A 16,648-nucleotide genomic window follows, 5' to 3' on the forward strand; every position below is an offset into this window, starting at 1 on the left:
ATGTCCCCGGGTTGTCCCTGGTTATCCCAGGGCTGAACTGGCACAGATTTTCCAAAGAGCTATGAAAGAGAAGCCAGGAGCCCAGCTTCCAGACACAGGCTCTAACATCAGCCTCTGAGCAGGCTGCCCCCATAGTGTGATTGCAATGAGGCATGGATGGTATCCCCAGTCCCTGGGATCAGACGCAGCCGGCTTCTCACTGTGGCGACCACCTGAGGGGAACTGGGCTTATTTAGTCTGAAGAAGAGAAGAGTGAAGGGGACGTTATAGCAGCCTTCAACTACCTGAAGGGGGGTTCCAAAGAGGATGGAGCTCGGCTGTTCTCAGTGGTGGCAGATGACAGAACAAGGAGCAATGGTCTCAAGTTGCAGTGGGGGAGGTTTAGGTTGGATATAAGGAAACACTATTTCACTAGGAGGGTGGTGAAGCACTGGAATGGGTTACCTAGGGAGGTGGTGGAATCTCCTTCCTTGGAGGTTTTTAAGGCCCGGCTTGACAAAGCCCTGGCTGGGATGATTTAGTTGGTGTTGGTCCTGCTTTGAGCAGGGGGTTGTACTAGATACCTCCTGAGGTCCCGTCCAACCCTGATATTCTATGATTCTATGATTCAATCTGCCTGCTTAATGGGGCTGGTGCAGCAGCCTCATGCAGTGGTGTAAAGGGCAGCTTGGGCCAAAGCCTGGCTTCTAGATCAGATTAAATGCAAACACCAGACACACACTCACCTGGAAACACACAGCCCAGCTCCTTCCTTAATTCCCCTCTCCCCCATAACTCACCTTCCCCACCACTGTGTACGACCCATCTAGAGATGGGGCTGGTCTCTGCTCCTAGTGCCCCCTAAGCAAACTGCTGGAGTCTATGGGCTCTCCCTAGGCTCCCCCTCTGCTATTGAGGCCATGTGTTGTGGGCTGCCTGTCTCTTGGGGCAGGACGGACCCCATGAGCCACGAGGAGGCGGTTCCCGCTGTGCTCCTGCCTCCAGCTTTCCTGTGTTGCCAGGGGCGGCTCCAGGAACCAGCGCAGCAAGCGCGTGCCTGGGGCGACAAGCCGCGGGGGGCGGCGCGCCGGCAGTCAAGCCGCCTTTGGCTCGCAGGAGGTCCGTCGGTCCCGCAGCTTCGGCGGCAATTCGGCGGCGGGTATGCCGAAGGCGCAGGACCGGCAGATCACCCGCAGAAACGCTGCCGAATCCGCGTAACCAGCGGACTGCCCGCAGGCGTGCCGCCGAAGGCCGCCTGACTGCCATGCTTGGAGCAGCAAAAAACACAGAGCCGCCCCTGCATGTTGCTGCATCCAGGACGCTGCTGTCCAGAAGCCTCAGCCCCAGGGAGGACGGGAAAGGCCTTTAGCACGTCCCACACCGACTGCTTCTGCTCATTACCTACAGGGATCCCCAGATGCTCCCTGCCCATGTGCAGCTCTCTGAGTGCTCAATCCCAAGATTCTCCCAATGAGTCAATGCTATTGCATCTGATCCGAATGCCGGTAATGCAGCCCTAGGCCCCAGCGCGGCACCTGCTCCCAGCCATGTTTGTTCTGTCTTCACATCGCTCCGGTTTCGGTAGGAGGGAAGCAGCAGCAGCAGGATCGTAGGGCAGCAGCCAAAGTGCATGCACAGAGCCCTGCCACACAGCTCACGGCCAGCGCAGCCAGCGCACGCCCCAAGGCATGCAGACATGCCACCTGGCCCAGTGATGGCGCATTGCAAGCTGGGTATTGTAGCCACCAAGGATGCCAATTAGGTGGCAGTTTGCATGTAATTAATATGTACAAAGGAGGCAGCGGCCACAGGCTCTTGTGTGGGCAAAGCTTGGAGACGGCATTACATGATTTAGGTCAGTTAATACCAGGGGAGTTGGGAGGATCTTTGGAGGTTGTTTTATTGAGTGCGTGACTCCCACTGCTTCCCCCTCCCATCTCCAGGCCTTGGCAAGCCTTTGGAACGAGAAGCATTCCTGTCCTTTCGCAGCTTGCTAATGGGCATGCTTGGGGGAGCTCAGTTTCCCTCGCCCTTTGCCAAACAAAATGCACTGCTCTCTGCCAGCTCTAGTCCGGCTCTTGCAATAGGTTTGCTCTGTGCTGTCAGCTCGCCTGCAAATGAACTGCCTTCTGAGCCCACCAGCCGTGATGCCGCAGACCTGCGCAAGAGAGCTAAATTGTGTGAATCTGAGCTGTAATCGGGTGGATCTAGACACCAAATTGTCTCCAAATTCATCTCCTAACAGCTCTGAATCATATGCCGTAGCTTTATATCCTGCAGGTCTGTAATCCATGGTCAGGTCTAACACAAAGCAGCCCATTTCTTGGAAAGAAGATGTGTTTTTCCCAGAAGACACCCTTGTATGATTCCTCCTGAGTGATGTTGCCTAGCAGTTTGCATCATCTTTCCGCTCCAGTGGGGTGTACTGTAGCTGTCCAATGCCCTGGGGGTACAAGCGAGCCTCCCAGCCGGGGTCGACAGACTTGGGCTAGTGGGGCTCAGAGCAGTGCTCTAAAAATAGCAGCGTAGACAGCGCTTGGACGTTGCAGCTCTGACTGGAGGTCTTGTTCTGAATCCCACCCCCTGCCTAGGCTTCAGAGCCCAGAGCTCTAGCTCTGAGCACACATTTATTGCAGCCAGTGGGAGCGGAGAGGGCTGGCAGCTCCAAAAATCAGGCCATTACTGAGTCACTCTGTGATGCTGCTCGGAGCAGTAAAGCATTCTGGGAGGGAATGTGACATCTCAGTGTTCATTTTTCATCTAGATGCAGAAATCCTTAGGGGAGCGTCCAGAATCTCTGAGCATCACTGCGTTGTATTGGGGCGGGAGGGTTCCCTTTCCACAGCATGTCTGCTGAGTGCCCGCTCCCTGTGTCCTTATTAATACAGGTGTTTGCAGGGAAATCGTCCCTGCGCTCCTCTCTGGATGGGGATGATTAATTATTGCTAATAATACACTGTGATTAAACTGTCAAACATGGGGCTTTAAAGACAAATCAGCAACTGCCGGTCCCTTTCCCCAACCAGCTTGCTGCTTAAATTAGACATAACAGTGCGTGGGCAGGTTTCTCTTCCCCCTGCTCCTTCCCCAAATGCAAGGTCTGACTCAGATTCCAGAGGTGAAAAAAACCTCCAAACCTCGAGCTTAAGCAAAAATCCCAGGTTTGTTTTGGAAGCTACAACCATGCCTATTGGTTCGCCCCACCCCAGAGCTGGAGAGACGCAGATTTCAGTGCATCTAAACACACCAGTGGTGTCCCAACATCCTGGGTCACGGGGACGTATTCAAGAGGGGAGCCTCTGATACTTCAAGCTGGGTTCACTTCCAGCCCCAGTGTGTTAGTTATATCATCTTAAGAGTGCCTTAGACACAAAGGGCCTGATTCCAACCTTACATGGATTTTACCCGACTTCAGTGGAGTTACTGCTGAATTCTATAGATACGAGACCAGAATGAGGCCCCCAGGGGACCAAATTCAGACGACCTGGGTAAGGGGAAAAGAGTGTAAAACTAAGGGAGCATGACTCTAGCACCTTGGGGGAAGAAGGTCTAGATTATTGAGCTCGTCACCTCTGTATTTGGCCCAGCCAGTCCAAGCTGCTTAGGTGTATCAGGAGGGTTTGCTCATCAATGACTTTGGCTGCCAGACTCCCAATTGCCCTCAGTTATAGTCATGCAATTTAAGTGGGGTTGCCACGAGCTCATATGGGCAGAATCTGGCCACCTGCATTTAAGGAGCTGCTGATTTCTTCTCTGGGCTCACTTGGCGGCAGAAACATAAGGAGGTGTGGTTGCTACCGTCTCCTTCCTTTGCAAACCCAGTCGTAGTGCTGTTGGACTGGCTTGTGGCCTCAGACCAGGCCTATGCTTTACGCACTTCCAGCTGTATAGCATGGGGCTTGGCAGACAGGATTCAATTCCAGGTGTAGACTTCTCGGGTAAGTCATGTAGTGCCTTGTGCCTCAGTTTCCCCTCTGAAGCCATAGAAGTGCTGTACATAGGGTTAGAGTGGTGCTGGGGGGCCTAGGGTGGCTGTCATTAGACAAACCTGTGTTTGAAATCTTTGCCTCGGTTTTCACCTGCTGTTGTTATTCATGGGTTGTTCCTTGCAAGTTGGAAGTTGAAATCAGTCTCCTGCCCAAATCATTCTTCTCCCCTGTGTGGAGACAGACTGGACCCACGTCTGCCTTCAGTCACGCCTACACCAACACCGACTTCCTTCTCTGGTGTATGTTTGTGGGGCACTCACAAGAGCTGGGCACATTCCAGGCCAGAATTCCCAAGAGGTGCAGCACCCAGCTGGTCTCTAATTGGGGGTAGGATTCTCCATGGTTCTTGGTGGGCACTGGACCCTTTGGGCAAGCTGGCCGCCAGTGGTATATTACTGCAGTGTTGCTCACTAGGGCTAAACTTCTGGCCATGCACATTTATTATCGGGGCCACCCCCAGGCTGAGGGACTTGAGCTAGAACCCTAGGAGAAAGGTTCTAGTCGTGGGTCCCTTCTGCTCTCTGTGGGCCCAGTAGCGAGCCAGCACTAACTCCTAGCAGGCAAAGCTGTACCTGAGGAGCCCAGGTTCACGGAGAGCCAACCCAACAGCCAGCTACCAAACTGCAAGAAATGAACGTGCTGCAGCCAGCGACCCCGGGAAGCAGGGCACCACCCTATGGGCACAGGCCCCACTACCGGAACTTGCAATGCCCCTACGGAATTGGGAGGGATTGGAGACACAAAGCGCCACTTTTGGCATTCAGCCAAGGGCTCCCTGTGCTCCAGTCCACGGTGGCCTACGGACAGCTGCCAGGTGAGTGCTTTACTCAAGGCAACGGGGGCCCAGCACATCTCAGGGTGGCTGCCATGGGACCTCAGCCTGGAGTGCTCCGGGAGAGCAGCTTAGGGCACAGGCAGGACTGGGCGAGCAGGTTCTACATGTTTCTTGTTCACCAAACTTGGGGGAGGCAAAGGGGTCACAGCTGAACAGCAGCACCCACAGTCTCTTGACTTGGCTCCCATGGCCTTTGCTCCACACACTCTCTCCCCTTTAGATTTTCTTTTCCCCGGTTAATTCCTATTTCACTCTCACTGGGGGTTCTTCCCCTTGATCGCTGCTCCCTGCCCGCCGGTAGCACCAGTGCCAGGAGACATTTCCATGCAAGGCCTCCAAGAAGAGCTGCCTGCTTGGTGGGGGACACGTAGAGCCATTTGGCCTGGATGTCTCTGTGGGTTAAAAATGACCCGGGGGGTGAAGTACCTGAATGTGATGAAGGAAAGAAGGGCAGTCACATGGTGTGACGAACTGGGACTGTTCTTAATGTGGTCTTTGAATGCTGAGTGGGGAGTGTTGGCTGGGAAGGCAGGGGACGTTGGCTAGGACGGTCTGCATTGGGGGATGGGAGACTGGCCTTGAGGGAAGATACCTGAGCATGTAACGTGAGAACCCAGGAAGGGGTTAGAGGCCAGGTGACACCTTTGCCCGGGAAACTGAACAAAGGCTGTGGGAGGGGTCGCTGAAGGGAGAGTTTCAGGAGCTGGCTGGTGGAATGGCTGGGAGGGAGACAGGGCTCTGACCTCCCAAGGGGGCTGTGGTGCCCTGGGACCCCAAGATGGACCTAACTGGGGGGGGATCCTGTTGTCTGTGCCAGCAAGACCTGTCTTGGACTGTGCTCCTGTTGTCTAAATAAACCTTCTGCTTTACTGGCTGGCTGAGAGTCATGGTGAATCGCAGGAAGCTGGGGGTGCAGGGCCTTGTGTACCCCCACACTCTGTGACAACTGGTGTCAGCGGTGGGATCTACTGCACCCCGTGGACGGCGCTTCCTGCAGTAAGTGACTGGGGAGCAGTAAAATGAAGGGGGATCGACGGGGACCAGGTGGGCTGAAGAGTCAGAGAGAGACGGTTCAGGGGGCGATTAACCCCTGGGAGTGTGTGACCAGAGAGAAGGACTATTGCAGTAACAGGGTCCCCCGGGGGATCGCAGCGAGTGGTCCCGGGGCGGAGGAGTCTGCAGCCCGACCCTGGCAGAGAGGTGGTGACCTGAAGAAGGGCTGGCACACTAGGGGTCTCCCTGGAACGGTGGAAAGCGGAGAGCACAGGCCGGCGAGTGGCCAGCAGGAGGATGTATGCTAAACGCCTTAAGAGCGACCTGGTGGAGCTGTGCAGGCAGAGGGGGCTGTGCATTGGGAGGTCCACCAAAGAACAGCTAATTGCCCAGCTGGAGGAGAGGGATCACTTGGATGAACCGAGCCCTGTCCCTGAGGGAAGCCGCCCGGCGGATGCAGCGTGGGCCCCGGGGCCTGACCTGGCTGGGAGGGGTCAGACTGCTGCCGAGGACATCCCGAGACCCTGCCTACCTATGCCTCGGGGAGGGGTTGGGGGAAGCCCAGCGAATAACGAGGGCACCCTGACCCCGGCGGCCAGCAGGGGATCATCCCGGCGGAGCTCCCTGTCCTGGGAGTGGATGCGACTGGAATATGACAGGGAGCTGAGACTGAAAGAGCTCGAGTTAAGGCAGCAAGAACTGAAGCAGGAGCGGGAAGAGAAGGAGAAACAATGTCAGCATGAGGAGAAACAACGTCAGCATGAGCAGGAAGAGAAGGAGAAACAACGTCAGCAAGAGGAGAAACAACGTCAGCAAGAGGAGAAACAACGTCAGCATGAGCTGGAACTGGCCAGGCTGAGGAGCAGTGAGGCCCTGGCTGTGGTGAGTGAGGGGGGACCCAAGACTGCAAAGAGCTTTGATAAGTGCTTCCTGGCCCAGCGTAAGGAGGGGGAGGACATGGATACCTTCCTGACGGCCTTTGAGAATACCTGCGAGCTGCTCCAGGTTGACCCTGCAGACAGGCTCCAGTTTCTCATCCCCTCGCTGGACTCCACAGCCAGGGAGGTGTACAGCCGACTGAAAGGGGCGGAGACAGGTGACTACGAACTGTTCAAAAAGGCCCTGCTCCGCGAGTTTGGGCTAACCCCTGAGATGTACCGGAAAAGATTCCGGAGTCAGCGTAAAACCTGTGAGGTCACATACCTACAACTAGCCAACCGGGCGCAGGGGTATGCCCGCAAGTGGACAGCTGGGGCCCAAACTAAAGAGGACCAGCTTGACCTATTCGTACTGGAGCACGTGTATGAGCAGTGCCCATCCGACTTGAGGCGATGGTTGATGGACCAAAAACCAGAGAACCCACAGCACGCAGGCCAGTTGGCCGACGAGTTTGTGAACAGTCGGGCAGGGGATAACAGGGAGGAGTCCCAAAGGAACAGGCCCGTCACAATGCAGAGAGAGAGTTACCATGGGACCTCCCAGCGGGGAAAGACGGAAAACCCCCACCAAAGGGGAACATCCAGCGTCAGGGCCATCCGACCTGCTTGAGGGGACCCACGGGACATGGGCTGCTATCACTGTGGCCAGAAAGGCCACATACGGGCCCAGTGCCCCAGGCTCAGGGACAGACTGAGCAGACCGAACCCACAGAGGGTTGACTGGGTAGAGACCCAGCCGGGCGAGAGGCAGCATTCCCAGGGAAGGGGGGCTGGCAGAGTACCCCTGCTAAGGAGGGAGGAGAGCTCCAGGGCAGCTCCTCTGGGGGGCTGGATGCTCCAGACTCAGGGTTTTCGGTTTACAGGGTGGGCGCGGGGCTGCCCCTCCGGGGAGAGTGCCTTGTTCCCCTGGAGGTGCATGGGAGGAAGGTCAATGGATACTGGGATACGGGCGCAGAGGTGACGCTGGCCCGGCCCGAGGTGGTGGCCCCAGATCGAGTGGTGCCCGACACCTACCTGACCCTGACGGGGGTGGGCGGGACCCCAGTCAAAGTGCCCGTGGCGAGGATACACCTGAAGGGGGGGGCAAGGAGGGCCCCAAGGATGTGGGAGTGCACCACCATTTGCCCACTGAGGTGTTGATGGGGGGGACCTGGAGGACTGGCCAAGAGACCCCCAGGGTGCCCTGGTTGTGACCCGTAGTCAGAGCCGGCGAGGGCACGGCGCCCTGGCCTCGGGGAGGGGGCCTTGCCTGAGGCGCAGGACCCTAACCTGGTGGGGAGGGAACACCCAGGGACACGGCTCAGGGAGACTGCGGCTTCAGAGCCAGCCAGCGAGAGAGAGCAGGTGGCCATCCCTGTCCCAGCTGCTGAGTTCCAGGCCGAGTTGCAGAAAGATCCCTCCTTGCGGAAGATAAGGGACCTGGCTGACCTCAGTGTGGTACAGACCATGGGGAGAGGTGGCCGGAAAAGGTTCCTGTGGGAGAAAGGGTTCCTGTACCGAGAATGGACTCCCCCAGGGAAAATGGAGTCAGGGGAGATCAGGAGGCAGCTGGTGGTACCCCAGAAGTATCGCCGCCAGCTGCTGTACCGGGCCCATGACATTCCCCTCTCAGGGCACCAGGGAACCTGGTGTACCCAGCAGAGGCTGCTACGGAGCTTTTACTGGCCTGGGGTCTTTGTTACTGTCCGACAGTACTGCCGATACTGTGACCCCTGTCAGAGGGGGAGGAAGGCCCGGGACAAGGGAAAAACGGCTTTAGGACCCTTGCCCAGCATAGAGGAGCCTTTCCAGAGGGTGGCCAAGGTTAAAAGGGGGGGTCTGAACCAAGAGAGCCCGAATCACAGACCTCCAGACTGGAAGGCTGGGAGAAGACCCCAGCCCAGTTGGAACCCCAGGGGTATTGGGGTGGGCAAAGGGCACAGGCCGCATAAACCTTCCCACATGCGAACTACGAGTGCCATCGAGCACCCCCGACCTAAGGGGGGGCGTGAAACTGGAAGGGCCTGGTGTAATTCTCACGAAGGAATGGGAGGGATGCTGGGGCATCCACGGGAATGGGGGTAGGTTCGAACTTCCCCGGGTCACTGGCTAAAGTGACCCCGCTCAGTTCGATCTCGAAGGGGGGAGAGATGTGACGAACTGGGACTGTTCTTAATGTGGTCTTTGAATGCTGAGTGGGGAGTGTTGGCTGGGAAGGCAGGGGAGGTTGGCTAGGATGGTCTGCATTGAGGGATGGGAGACTGGCCTTGAGGGAAGATACCTGAGCATGTAACATGAGAACCCAGGAAGGGGTTAGAGGCCAGGTGACACCTTTGCCCGGGAAACTGAACAAAGGCTGTGGGAGGGGTCGCTGAAGGGAGAGTTTCAGGAGCTGGCTGGTGGAATGGCTGGGAGGGAGACAGGGCTCTGACCTCCCAAGGGGGCTGTGGTGCCCTGGGACCCCAAGATGGACCTAACAGGGGGGGATCCTGTTGTCTGTGCCTGCAAGACCTGTCTTGGACTGTGCTCCTGTCATCTAAATAAACCTTCTGCTTTACTGGCTGGCTGAGAGTCATGGTGAATCGCAGGAAGCCGGGGGTGCAGGGCCTTGTGTCCCCCCACACTCCGTGACACATGGACACTTGCATGGTTCATAGGAAGCCTGTGCTACTGAGTGACCCGCGGCATGGACTGTGGGCCGGATTCGTAGAGGTGCTCAGTGTCCACAAAACTAGCTGAGGGGTGCCCTGAAAGTCAGATACTGTATCCTAATTGTTTTATGGTTGGCATCACCATCCTCACAGAAAAAAAAAAAAGCCCTTTTCACTTCCTCAGGCTCTATATACTTAAGAACATAAGAATGGCCATACTGGGTCAGACCAAAGATCCATTCAGCCCAGTATCCTGTCTACCGACAGTGGCCAATGCCAGGTGTCCCAGAGGGAGTGAACCTAACAGGTAATGATCAAGTGATCTTTCTCTTGCCATCCATCTCCACCCTCTGACAAACAGAGGCTAGGGACACCATTCCTTACCCATCCTGGCTAATAGCCATTAATGGACTTAACCTCCATGAATTTATCTAGTTCTCTTTTAAACCCTGTTATAGTCCTAGCCTTCACAACCTCCTCAGGCAAGGAGTTCCACAAAAGGCCTGAAAGGCTTTATTAATTATTATTATTATTTTATTGCTTGTTTTTTTTTGCCTTAGGTATGTCAGGCATGTCATGCAGTAAAGGAATAGACCCCTGGCAGTATAGATGGTGGGAATGCCCTGAGATAATGGTATTTCGGAGGAAAACAACACATTTTCCAGATTGCTAAAGGCAGGCTACCCTTAGTAGGTCCATTAGGTCACCGTTCAAATAAAGTTATTGACTTATGCTAGGCAGTATAGCCCAGTGCATAGGACTCTGGACTGGGACTTGATCTGGGTCCAATTCCCAGTTCTGTCACTGGACTGCTCAGTGACCTTGGGCAAGTCCCTTCCCTCCCTGTGCCTGTTTCCACATCTGTAAAATGGGGGTAATATTCTGTTTTAGCAAAGAGCCTTTCTCCAAATTGTTGCTCAGGTGTTGGAGTTGAGTGTTAATAAAAAACAAATATTTGTGGGGAGGGATAGCTCAGTGGTTTGAGCATTGGCCTGCTAAACCCAGAGTTGAGTTCAATCCTTGAGGGGGCCATTTAGGGATCTGGGGCAAAAATCTGGGGATTGGTCCTGCTTTGAGCAGCAGGTTGGACTAGATGACCTTCTGAGGTCCCTTCCAACCCAGATATTCTATGATTTCAAATAAAAATCTCATCCCCTCTCAGTTGGTCAGGTCACACTTGCATGATGGGTCTGGTGCCACAATCCTACCAGGTACTTGTAAAGATAATTAAAGGCCCATCCACTGAATTAGGGGAACAGCTCAGGATTTGTTCACACAACTAACCATTTTGCATGAACACTTGCATGTGTGGGCTATGCACATGTCAAACTGCTGCTCCAGCACCATTTGCACATGCAGCTAAGGAGGCCAAAAATGCCTCATAGAAACACAGCAAAATCTGTCATCACACCCAAAATATGAATAAATAAATCAACAGGGCTATTCCCCAGGTCTTCTTCCCACCTCTGTGCTCCTTCCTTTTATAGATCTATTCCCATCACTCATTTCACAGTCCTACTGTGCCATGGCCCACTCCATTCAGGAATCTCCTTTTTATACCTCCAAGCCCCCGTTCCCATGCTGCATGCCCTATCCCAGGGGTCGGCAACGTTCGGCATGCGGCTCGCCAGGGTAAGCACCCTGGCGGGCCGGGCCAGTTTATTTACCTGCTGACGCGGCAGGTTCGGCCGATCGCAGCCCCCACTGGCCGCGGTTCGCCGTTCCGGGCCAATGGGGGCGACGGGAAGCCGCGGCCAGCACATCCCTCGGCCCGCGCCGCTTCCCGCCGCCCCCATTGGACCGGGACGGCGAACCGCGGCGAGTGGGGGCCGCGATCGGCCGAACCTGCAGCGTCAGCAGGTAAATAAACTGGCCCGGCCCGCTAGAGTGCTTACCCTGGCGAGTCGCATGCCGAATGTTGCCGACCCCTGCCCTATCCCATGGGTTCTCAGCCTGCGGGGTCATGAAGAGGTCCCAGGGGAGTTAGCATTTCTATATGGCTAGATGGACAGGACAGTCCCAATGCTTTTTTTTCTGGAGGGTGGTATCTGTACAAGGCCCAATCTGTGCAAGGGTGGCAATGGCCTTGGGGGTGGGGGGGGGGTAGGAGGGTTACAGTTCCTGGGCAGGGAGGTGCTATGTGAATGTCAGGAAGTCTCATGAATACTTTATTAGATGCAGAGGCACTGCCCTGTCTCACACACACACACACACCACGCTACTCAGGAGGTTACACACAATTTGTAGCCGCACAGTCCCAGCTTCTCCCCCACCCCCATTCCTGCCCCCATTCCCAGCCCACCGCTATCCCTCCCAGCCCCAGTCCAATCCCTCATTTCCAACCCCACAGCCTAACACCTAGTCCCATACCCCTAATCTCACCCCCCAAATCCCAGCCCCCCATTTCCACTTCAGCCCCTTCCCCCAAATTCCCACCCCAGCCCCTTCCCCAAATCCGCCCCCCCATTTTCACCCCAGCCTCTTCTCCCAAATCCCAGCCCCTTCCCCAAATCCGCCCCCCCATTTTCACCCCAGCCTCTTCTCCCAAATCCCAGCCCCCCATTCCCACCCCAGCCCCTTCCCCAAATCCCAGCCCCCACACTCATCCTAACCCTTTCCCCCAAATCCCAGTCCCCCCACATTCGCATCCTACCCCCAAAAAATCCCATTCCACTCCTAATTCCAGCCTCCCCGCCCATCCCAACCCCCAACTCCCATCTCCTCCCAGCCCCGCCCTGTGCAGCGCCGCAGTGCGCATGCCCGCCATCTCCCTCCCGTTTCTCAGCGGGCACCGCCTTACCCGAGCGCTCGGGCTGTCGCGGTCCCGCCCCATGGCACTGATTGGCTGCGAGAGCCCTCACTCGCCGGCGCCGCGGGCGGCGATTGGCAGAGGCCTGCGGGTGGGCGGGCGGAGCGGCAAGTATATAAACTCGGGGGACGCCCGCTCTCTTTCCGCTGCGCCGCACCCGCTGTTGAGGAGGAGTTGCTGCCGCTCAAGGCCCCCCTCTCTCACGCGACGCGCCATGGCCGCCAACCCCATCGTGTTCTTCGATGTCGCCGCCAACGATGAGCCGTTGGGGCGCGTCACCTTCGAGGTACTTGGGAGTAGGGAGGTCCCGCGAGGGGTCCGGCGGCGCCATTTCCTGGCAAGGGCACGAGCACGAGGCCATTTTGGGCGGGAGGGGCGCGCGCGCGGGTGGTCTCGCGGGAGCGGGAGGGAGCGCGCGCCTCGTGGCCGCTGTGGGCTCCACGTGGCTGAGGCAGCCCGGGGCGCGACGAGCTGTCCCCAGGGACTGGGGGGAAACCGGGAGCGCTCCTCGCCTCCGGAGGGAGGCTGCCCCGAAGGCGGCATGCGCTGCCAGCCCCACCCCGCGCCGTATCGCCCGGGATCGTAGCGGCGGCCCCTCCCCTCTCTCCCCCGCCTTCTCCTCTGCAGTGAGGCCGTTGCGTTGGGGGCGGCGCTCGCCTCTCCGGAATCCGCATCGCCGCGCTGGGCAGCTGCCCAGTGTGCCCGTGCTTTGGCTTGCTCGCTAAACGCTTCGGACTGCGGGCTTCCAGGCGGCTTCGGAATGTGCTGTAGTTCCTGGGACTCGAAGCTGCTCATACACTCGCAGACCTCGCCCTTGATCAAGAGCTCATGGTCGCTAAACAGCCCCACGCTGTAATTGAAGCCCCCTCAAGCTGCTGTTGCTCTCCAGACAAAGTCCCTCTCCAGGCCCTGCATATCTAAAGCCCTGTTAGCGGCGGAAGGGATGTGCTTCATGCTGGAGTGAGATTCTCCGAGCCGTCATCTTGCCTCGGGTACTTCTTTTGAAGGCGAAGATCTGCTCTAGTCCCCAAGCTCTTAATCTTGTATCTATTCACTTTACTCGTAATAGTTAAATCAGAAATCATGGCATGGTGGTTATAGTACTTTGAACCCAAGGACTGCATGCTAAACTGCCTGCTTGTATAACTGCCCCTCATTTTGTGTCAGAAACCTCAAATTGTGAGCTTTCTCAAGCTGCGATGTGAAAAGGATAGCAAGCTTTATTGATGCAGACATTCCTTTTTCTAACATGTAAGGGCTTGTATGGTATGGAGCAGAGAGCAAATGCTTAACAGTGCTGGGAGGGGTGTGTGAAGACCACTAATTCTCTGTGGCAAGCAACAGAGGGTCCTGTGGCACCTCTAAGACTAACAGAAGTATTGGAGCATAAGCTTTTATGGGTGAATGCCCACTTCATCAGACGCAAGTAATGGAAGCTTCCAGAGGCAGGTATAAATCTCTGTAGCAGTACCTTTCATCAGGGCAACAAAGCACTCTGTAGTTTTTAAGCAAACCAGAGTTTAGACTGTCAGTAAGTGCTCTGACAATTGTACTCCATTAATCATTTGGTGTTTGATTGCCAAGCTTGAGGTTAATAGTAAGCTCATCACCAAAAGAGAGTTACATAAATCAGATTCTTGACTCCTTGGTATGCTTGTCATATAGCAAAACCTGTGTCCCAGTGGTTGAGAATAAGCTTTGAGCAAGATTTCAGAGTAGCAGCCGTGTTTCTAACTGGTCTCATTAACCACTCAAATAACTTTCCTTTTGGAACATAAAGGCTTCTCCTATGAACAGGTGTGTAAGTGCATAAACTGTAGTCAACAGACAGTGCATTCTTTGTCCAGGGACTCCATTTTGTCTGAGTCCCTCTGACACTGTCCAGTCTGACAGAAAGAATAGTGGAAACCCACTGCTGCTTCCCGCACACTACTGTACCAGGAAATGAGCTTGGCTTAATAACCCTTCTAACAAGGTTGCAGTTGGACCAAGTGTATACTTAGTTTTGTATGAGACAATCAGCTTCATAAAAGATGATACAGAATCTTGTGAATGAATTTAATAATGGAGTCTAATCCTTGTTCTAGCTGCCAGGTTCTGCTCATATAAGGAGGAGCTGGTGGCAAAAGCCATGGAACATGATCTCTGAGGGAAGTAAAGCATGGCTTGCAGAATCCTGGATTGCATTTAAAGAAACCATTTCAACACCATGTAGACTTCTGTCATGGGTTTTGAGTGATGAAATGTAGCCATAGCACAACTTGTATTCAACAAACTACAGCCACTGCAAGATTCTCCCATAAATCATTATGTTGTAGTATGCTGAGTTGTTTCTCCTGTTTTAGTAGTTGGCAAACAGTCTTTAAGCAAAATGACTTAACTGACTCTCTTTTCTTCTACAGCTGTTTGCAGACAAGGTTCCAAAGACAGCAGGTTTGTAAAAACCACTCAAGTTCATGGAGACTGCATTGCAGTCTTCAGTTTACTTTTTACTTTTATTAACAATAAGTTTGAAATTTTCACCCAGAGGCTTGCCAATGGGTGTTCCTATAAATTCCATCTAGTAATGACTGTCTTGCATTGACAGAAAACTTCCGTGCCCTGACCACTGGGGAGAGAGGATTTGGTTACAAGGGGTCCTGCTTTCACAGGATCATTCCTGGATTCATGTGCCAGGTATGAGTCACTGACTTTCTTACTACTTGGTTATGGCCTCTTTCAGTAGTTTTGTTGCAGCTCCTATACTTTGAAACAGTCAAAGAAGTGATTCTGCAATTTTATAGGACAGTCTTGCTTAGGGGTTCAAGACTGACAGTAAACAGACCAGAAGGCTGTCACTAGCCTTCAGGTTTTGTGCCTGATTGAGTAAAGGGGTGGGTTTGACTGTACTGGTAGCTTGAGCAGCAGTCTTGTATAGATTAGAAGTCTGCCTGACCGATTAGAAGAGTGGGCATTGCTGTGTTTCACTTTCAGTGCTTGCTTTTTTGCAGGGTGGTGACTTTACATGTCATAATGGAACTGGTGGTAAATCCATTTATGGTGAGAAGTTTGCTGATGAGAACTTCATCCTGAAGCACACAGGTCCTGGCATTTTGTCTATGGCAAATGCTGGCCCCAACACAAATGGATCCCAGTTCTTCATCTGCACGGCTAAGACTGAGTGGTAAGTACTGTTGGAATCTGTACTCTTCATTCATCTCTGAATTTACTCATCAACACCTTTTTAGGGTTTTATTAACTTTGCCATAGCCTCTAATGCATTGTCTAATAATTCTAGTGTAGTGTGGCCTGTTCAACAAAATGTTCCTGTGATCCTGATCAATGTACATAATGAAACCTCAAGCAATTCAGGTTTCAAGGTTTCTATGTAGTGAGGCTTCATTGAGCCCTAAACTACAGTTGCTGTAACAGTGCCCAGAAGCAAGTGTATAATTCCCCAGATCCTCTCGTATCTGACAGATTTTGAGGGTAATACTTCCTGTCTGGTGGCTCATCTCTCACTTTTCCATTGAGCATGATGGGAGGCTGGTAATTTCTATAGCAAAAACTGAGTACTAACAAGGTTGCTGATTATACAAGCTTCCTGAAATCAGTGGTTTAATACAGTAGGTCACAAACAAGTCAGACTGGTGCTTCTCAGCAGCATGATCCCATAAAACGTGTGTTTTATCTTAGGTTGGATGGGAAGCATGTTGTCTTTGGCCGTGTCAAAGATGGGATGAAGGTGGTGGAGGCAATGTCTGGCCTTGGATCAAGAGAGGGCAAAACAAAGAAGAAGGTCACCATTGCTAACTGTGGGCAGCTGTCATGAAATTCCTTTCTGTCTTAACCAACCATTCCTTCTGTAGCTGGGGCTAACATACCATGGTGTTTAGCCCCTTGTAATTCTTGTGTTCCTGACTTACTGCTGCATTTCTATTGGGTTTCATTTCCCTTATCTTCACAAGTCTAGCTGCACTGCAGAGTTAAGTTTATGATTATGAAATTAAATAAAACAAGCTAAACCACATGAGTTTTCTTTTTTTATAAGGAAATCTGCTTGGGGCATTTGTGTAGCAATCATGTATTTTCCTAAGAGTGGCAAGAAATCCCCTTCTCTGAAGAAGCGTAGATTGGCTACTACCATTATGTAGTATCAGTAGCTAGGTTTCTAAAACTGTCCTACAGGGATTCCTTTAGGGAAATCCCTAGATTAAAACTGTTTTGGAAGCCTCTGTAGCTTAGTGTTGATGACCTGTCCCAGCAGCATGGGAGTTAGTGGATGCCTGCCAATTGAATACTCTTAAGGCCACTACAGAATGAATGGCTAAGCAGGGTTTTTAATGGTAAAATGTGACTAGAAACAACCACTGATAGTAAAACTCCTATTTAGTTAATTTGGTGCAGGGTAAGGTCCTAAGTGCTTAGATGCCTAGTAGCAAAAGCCCTATTCTGTGTTTTGGAAACACAGCACAATGAGACACTGGGCAGGTTGA

The 16,648-nt window shown here is 53.6% G+C and overlaps 1 protein-coding gene across 1 annotated transcript; it reads left to right on the plus strand.

The window, feature by feature from the left end:
• The first annotated feature begins 12,302 nt into the window (after window positions 1-12,302).
• PPIA (peptidylprolyl isomerase A) lies at window positions 12,303-16,182 on the plus strand. Its single transcript, XM_065397645.1, has 5 exons — window positions 12,303-12,459; window positions 14,576-14,606; window positions 14,761-14,849; window positions 15,164-15,336; window positions 15,849-16,182. Exons 1-5 carry the CDS (start codon window positions 12,388-12,390, stop codon window positions 15,982-15,984), a joined length of 501 nt encoding a protein of 166 aa, XP_065253717.1. The 5' UTR covers window positions 12,303-12,387; the 3' UTR covers window positions 15,985-16,182.
• Window positions 16,183-16,648: the final 466 nt, after the last annotated feature.

The sequence above is a fragment of the Emys orbicularis genome, chromosome 2 (genome assembly GCF_028017835.1).
Source record: "Emys orbicularis isolate rEmyOrb1 chromosome 2, rEmyOrb1.hap1, whole genome shotgun sequence".
NCBI classification, from domain to species: Eukaryota; Metazoa; Chordata; order Testudines; family Emydidae; genus Emys; species Emys orbicularis.

Coding starts and splice junctions, on each gene's coding strand:
- PPIA (XM_065397645.1), top strand. CDS start 12,388: ATGGCCGCCAACCCCATCGTGTTCTTCGATGTCGCCGCCAACGATGAG. Junction 14,607..14,760: donor CAAGGTTCCAAAGACAGCAG/GTTTGTAAAAAC, acceptor TTGCATTGACAG/AAAACTTCCGTGCCCTGACC. Junction 14,850..15,163: donor TTCCTGGATTCATGTGCCAG/GTATGAGTCACT, acceptor GCTTTTTTGCAG/GGTGGTGACTTTACATGTCA.